This window comes from Mizuhopecten yessoensis, unplaced genomic scaffold, assembly GCF_002113885.1.
Source record: "Mizuhopecten yessoensis strain PY_sf001 unplaced genomic scaffold, ASM211388v2 scaffold9503, whole genome shotgun sequence".
Lineage (NCBI taxonomy): Eukaryota > Metazoa > Mollusca > Bivalvia > Pectinida > Pectinidae > Mizuhopecten > Mizuhopecten yessoensis.
In genome coordinates, this window is record NW_018408080.1 from 407,321 (window position 1) to 413,915 (window position 6,595).

Here is a 6,595-nt window from a genome sequence, read left to right on the forward strand (position 1 = left end):
TGTTTTTTTTTTTTTTTTTTTTTTTTTTTTTAATTTTTAGGTTGAAACGATATCCTTTCGATAGCTTTCCCGTGTAGTTTGGATGGGTTTTATATTGATATTTATACCCCACACAAGAAGTATCTGGAAGTATCTTCCTGCATGCTAAAATGATAGTTGAAATCCGGAAGAAACTAGAAAAACCCTAAAAAACTTATGATGGGAAACCAGTAATGTTGTGTTATATAAGTTTAATCGAAAAATTCATTCAATAGTTTTTATCAGACAACATTGACTTGACCAGAGGGACTTAGTATAGTCATGACTACTCTACGCTTTAGGGAGGCCCTCTTCTTTCTCTGCCAGGTAACTGTCCCAGGACTGTCAGTTTGTTTCCGATCGTCTTCTGTCAAGACACAGTTTCATACTACGATAATAGCTAATTCATTTACTATCATATTTAGGTCATTTAGTATTTCTAATTTTAATTCACACTTTAGTTCACAAGAGGTATGACACATCATCCTACTGTTTGGGTGATAGGAAATCCTTACTTTTTAAAACAAGGTTATATATAAAAAAAATACTGCTTATGTGAAATTAATCTTTGGTATAGTTAAGTATTATATATATATATATAATATTACAGCTGGAGTAGTGTTTCCATCTCCTCTAAAGAAATCACACATAGAAACGTCATGAAGTATTTTATATATCTTAAATTTGACAAATGATATTTTGACAGGCGATATTATGCGGAAAGATATTTTCTACGAAATATTTGAAAAAGTTTACTTGGAGATATATTAATGAAAGATTTTTGATGGGAAATATTTTAAAGGGATATTTTTTAAGGGAGAAATACTATATTTTGTTAGAAGACATTTTAACGGCAGATGATTTGAAGGGGAACATTTTGATAGAAAATATTTCTAAGGAAGCGATTTTTACGGGTGTCATTTTTCCAGAGGAAAAACTTATTCCTCCGGGTTTCATTTTAATTTCCTGAATATTCCTTTAGTGGATGTTCTTAGTAATGTTTTTCTTCTGCTTTTATTGTTTTTCGATTCCGGTAATAATTTAAATGTTTCGACCTTGAGATCCTATTTATATTGACCCGAAGTATATTTCCTTTTTATCATCTTTACGGCTAAATCAAAATTCACTCTTGCTACCTCTGATTTATAACCCTTCTACATTAAAAACGATATTAAAACTGATACGCAAACATACTGTATCCAGTGTTGAATTGAATTAGCCTATTCTCCCACAACAAAACATGCTTTATAAGCATGACCAGCTTATGATCTTTAAAAAAAAAAAAAATCTCTGAAAAAAATAAATATGAAAGTAACAACTAAAAATTCACGCTTAAGAATCAAAATGATTGTAATCGGTCATTAAACGTATAATAGTTTAAATGATTTTCTAAATTTTAATGAAAATTAACTCTGAACACTTTTATGAACGTTTTTCGTTGATGATAAAGCTTTAAGTAGGCTCTCGGGTTGCTAGATGGGTTAAGGTAACCTAGACTTTACCTGTCTGTATGTAGGGCATGCTTATTCAACCGTGTGAATCAAGAAGTAGCTGAAGCAGGTGACGTTTATAGTTTGAGTTATTGTTCAGAGAGATTTATCAGGTACATGGCCTGCCCGCTACCTATTTGATATCAGTGGATTGACGAAATGAACATCTCGCTTGATTATCTGGATGATATAATCTCCCAACTGTGTATTTATTGCTAGTAATGATCAAAGTAACATGATGAAATACTGTTTTTGTTTTAAATGCATTGGTTTTTTTACGAATCGCTGTGTAAGCTGATCCCATTTTGGGTTAAATTGATGCAAATCCCTCGGTACTAATGTTTAAATGCATATAAAGGTCATAATCTTTTGAACTCATTGGCCTTTATATGCATTTAAACACTAGTACCGAGGGATTTGCATCTTGTGCTTTTTCTATAATTACATCTATCTGTGTTTGTTTTATGTGCTATATTATAAATTGAATCAGCGAACATTTACAATGAAATCTTTTCAATATAGGTCCTGTACTATTCTCAACTGTCTCGCAATACACATACATTGTCAGAGGTTCTATTATTCCCTTTATATATCAGGTGTGACACTGATAATTTAACATGAAATTGAATAAAGTGAATTGATAATTTTTATTTTCTTCCTTTATAGATGACGTCACTGGTTGTTGTTTGTGTGGGACGCGTTCCAATATGTAGAGAGCCGAGCTCAGAGAGGATGAAAAATTTGACACAGATGTTGCTACTAGGAAGCAATCGTTGGCTGACATATGACGCCGTCAATGTCAGATCTAAGGCAGTACTTGAAGTTATGCCGTAAGTATTGCTAGCATAAAACATATATCATTTACATATTCAAAACGAGATTATCAAGACAAGTATAGAATAATTACACAAAGTGATAATTTAACTCTTTGATATATGAGTATATTTCAATGAAACAGTGAAGGAGAAAACTATACAGATGTGAAATGTAGAACATATCGGTAGAGCAAGAATGCTCCTTGCGCCACTCAAAATAATGTCATTGTTTAGCAAATTTCTACAAATATTTATATTGAGACATTGGTCTTAATCCTAGAACTCGGAAATGCGGACACGTTCGTGATATTCTCATATTTATCCTTTGCATAATGATCTACTGTCAGAGTGATGCCAACTCTAAAATACGAACTCGTTCGAGATATCTTGACCTTGGTATAAAGTTTGACCTAAATACGCTCAGAACTCTAGACGATAAGAACTTCTCATTAGCCCCCAACTTAAGCGGCATGGACCTTAAAATATTATTAAAAATAATTGCATAATCACTAATCGATAAGTTAAACACTCAAATTTCAAGTATATCACAATAAGACACATGCTATCGCTATAAAGCGTTTCTATTGATCTTTTATAAAGAAAACATCAAAATTGATAACACTGTTTTCATAATGTTCAATATATTTAAGAAGGCAATTCAGAAATTAATTGACAGAAATGTACTTATGGAAAGCTTGTATTTCTTATCCTGACACAAACAAACAAAAAGTTAGAAGTGAAATTTTATTTACAGTCGGCAGTTTTGTATACTAGTATGGCGTTAAATAATCAATGTCTTTAATTGCGGATTAATCCATCTATGCTGAATGTATAAAAGTCATAATATGGCAACGTATCAAATTTCTCATATTCAGGTCAAAGATTACTGGTGACATTTCCACCAACTGTCCACAAAATACCAACTCAACATGTCCCACCTATATGGTAAAGGAAACAGTTCCAACGAGAATACCTTCTGTCATTATGCATGCACGCTGCGCGTGTGATCAGTGTCAAATATCCGGATTGCGAGGAAAGAACAAACAGAGGTATATGTGTGAGCCTTTGCACCGCTTCCTTCCGGTGTTAAAGAGACAGGATGTGTGTGTGAATGGGGAATACGACTACGTCATTGTTCAGCAGAGAGTGGCCGTGTCCTGTCACTGTGTCCGCAAACCAATAACGAAGAAGGGTAGAAAAAAAGGCAGGAAGAGTAAATCAAAAAAGCAGAAAATATCTACAAATCATAAAAGTCCGAAAAACTTTTCCAAATGATTGTTGACCTTCTTAGCGTGTACTGACTTAATGTTTTAATTTATTAAAAGATGGTTACGGTGATCTGTTGTTTATTATTTCTTGAAATAATATTGGATTGTTCTTGTTTCCCTTTCGTTCCATTACAAATGCTCTCCGATTGAAGTTGTATTTAGAGTTGTATTAGTAAGCGTATATCACTCAATGATTGTGATACAAAGTGTGTAGACCCAAATATTTTGCTAAAGCAATAGTCCTAACACCTTATTGTTAACAATAGGAATGTTTTAAAGATGAACTCATAACAAATGAAAAAAGTGCCGTTAATTTTCTGATGTTCGTTATAATGTTATTGGTAATTGTGTTTCACTCTACTAGCTTCACAATATATTCAGAACAGTGACTGCAAAAGCTGTTCACATTCAGTGATTGCACTATCTCAGCAACTGTGATATCGTGTTCACTAATCTTCAACAAGTTATAAATACATGTGTAATAAACCTTTCTTTGATGTACGTATTTACTGCGTGTGTAATATATCTACCTGTGACAAAACTAGTAAATACATGTGTAATACACATATCTGTGACACATGTAGTAAACACATTTGTCATAGACCTATCTGTGACACATGTAGTAAATACATTTGCCATAGACCTATCTGTGACACATGTCGTAAATACATTTGTCATAGACCTATCTGTGACACATGTAGTAAATACATTTGTCATAGACCTATCTGTGACACATGTAGTAACTACATTTGTCATAGACCTATCTGTGACACATGTAGTAAATACATTTGTCATAGACCTATCTGTGACACATTTAGTAAATACATTTGTCATAAACCTATCTGTAACACATGTAGCAGATACATGTGTCATACACATTTCTGTGACCTAATTAGAGGAAACATGGGTAATATACCTATATCTGCCATTTGTTGTAGAAACATATTATTTGACTTTTTTCGGAAGATAGATTTGTAATAAACATTTCTGTTACACATGTAGTAAATCTTTGTGTTATACACCTTTCTTAGGTGTATGTAGTTAATGCGTGTGTAATATACGAATATGTGACACATTTACATGCATATGTGACAAATGTAGTATATACATTTGTCTTACACGTATCTGTGACACATATAGAAGAAACATGAACTAAAACAAAGTCTTACATTATGAGATACCTCTTGTTTACGAAGTGGCTTCAAACGAATATGAATTTAAAAAAAGAATAAAACAATTTTGTCTTAAATATTTTCAACAGTATCATTTTCGCAAATGACTTGTTTTGAAAACATCTTTATAGCATCTCATCTTAAACATTTATCACGATTGATACATTTGGAAACCAGTCCTTAATAAAAAAGGCAAAATGTAAAAAGTCATAGATCGATGCTAACGATAATGTGAGGAAGGCTCATTTTGCTAAATACCATTCTACTACCAAGATAATTCACCATGTTGTAAGTCTTCCCGTATGATCAGTGATTATAAACGTAAAAAATGTGTTGAACATTGTTTAAGAATATTTTGACAAACTATCAGCTTTCCACTAAAAACGAAAACTGAATCATGTTAGTAAATCAGTTTTCGTATTTTTATAAAAATGCCATTTAGGAAGGGATAAATGAGTAGTTAAAAAGTCATGTTTGGTTCAATACCTACTTGTAACGATAAACTCTTTAGTCTGCAAAAGATTGAATGTATTTTTTTTTGAAAAATAACATTTGACGATTTATAGTTGGGGGCAAACTTAACTTGGTTCAGCCTGGTGTACTGGAATTAACAAGGAAAGAGATTTCTAGTGCTGTGCACTAGATTAAAAAAGCATGTGCACTAAAGCTCAGAACCTTATCTACTAGAGTTAAAAAGCTTATGTACTAGGGTTAACAAGCCTGTGCACTAGAGTAAACAAGCTTGTACACTAGAGTTAAAAAGCTTGTAAACTAGAGTTAACAAGCTTGTACACTAGAGTTAACAAGCCTGTGCACTAGTGTTAACAAGCTTGTAAACTAGAGTTAACAAGCTTGTACAATAGAGTTAGCAAGCATGTGCACTAGAGTTAATAAGCTTGTACACTAGAGTTAACAAGCCTGTGCACTAGAGTTAACAAGCTGGTGCACTAGAGTTAACAAGTTTGTGCACTAGAGTCAACAATCTTGTACACTAGAGTTACATTGTAGCAGGCCTGTGAACTAGAGTTAACAAGCTTGTACACTAGAGTTAACAAGCCTATACATTAGAGTTAACAAGCCTGTGCACTAGAGTTAACCAGCTTGTACACAAGGGTTAACAAGCTTGTACACAACAGTTAACAAGTCTATGCACTAGAGCCAACTAGCTTGTGCACTAGATTTAAAAAGCCTGTAAACTAGAGTTAACAAGTCTGTCCACTAGAATTAATAAGCTTGTACACTAGGGTTAACAAGCTTGTGCATTAGAGTTAACAAGTCTGTACACTAGGGTTAACAAGTGTGTACACTAGAGCTAACAAACCTATGCACTAGAGTTAACAAGTTTGTGCACTAGAGTTAACAAGCTTGTACACTAGTGTTACATTGTAACAGGTCTGTGAACTAGAGTTAACAAGCTTGTACACTAGGGTTAACAAGTGTGTACACTAGAGTTAACAAGCCTATGCATTAGAGTTAACAAGCCTGTGAACTAGAGTTAACAAGTTTGTGCACTAGAGTCAACAATCTTGTACACTACAGTTACATTGTAGCAGGTCTGTGAACTAGAGTTAACAAGCTTGTACACTAGAGTTAACAAGCCTGTGCACTAGAGTTAACAAGCTTGTACACAAGGGTTAACAAGCTTGTACACAAGAGTTGCCAAGTCTATGCACTAGAGCTAACTAGCTTGTGCACTAGATTTAACAAGCCTGTAAACTAGAGTTAACAAGTCTGTACACTACAATTAATAAGCTTGTACACTAGGGTTAACAAGCTTGTGCATTAGAGTTAACAAGTCTGTACACTAGGGTTAACAAGTGTGTACACTAGAG

The 6,595-nt window shown here is 33.4% G+C and overlaps 1 protein-coding gene across 1 annotated transcript; it reads left to right on the forward strand.

The window, feature by feature from the left end:
- Positions 1-263: 263 nt before the first annotated feature.
- LOC110458231 (interleukin 17-like protein) lies at positions 264-3,654 on the forward strand. The gene is made up of 3 exons (XM_021509844.1): positions 264-345; positions 2,175-2,338; positions 3,199-3,654. The coding sequence occupies exons 1-3, from the start codon at positions 301-303 to the stop codon at positions 3,596-3,598; spliced, it is 609 nt and encodes a 202-aa protein (XP_021365519.1). The 5' UTR covers positions 264-300; the 3' UTR covers positions 3,599-3,654.
- The last annotated feature ends 2,941 nt before the right edge of the window (positions 3,655-6,595 follow it).

Excerpts from the sequence above, each read along its gene's own strand:
- LOC110458231 (XM_021509844.1), top strand. The coding sequence starts at position 301 with ATGACTACTCTACGCTTTAGGGAGGCCCTCTTCTTTCTCTGCCAG. Across the intron at positions 346-2,174 it reads CCCTCTTCTTTCTCTGCCAG|ATGACGTCACTGGTTGTTGT; the intron begins GTAACTGTCCCA and ends CTTCCTTTATAG. Across the intron at positions 2,339-3,198 it reads GCAGTACTTGAAGTTATGCC|GTCAAAGATTACTGGTGACA; the intron begins GTAAGTATTGCT and ends TCTCATATTCAG.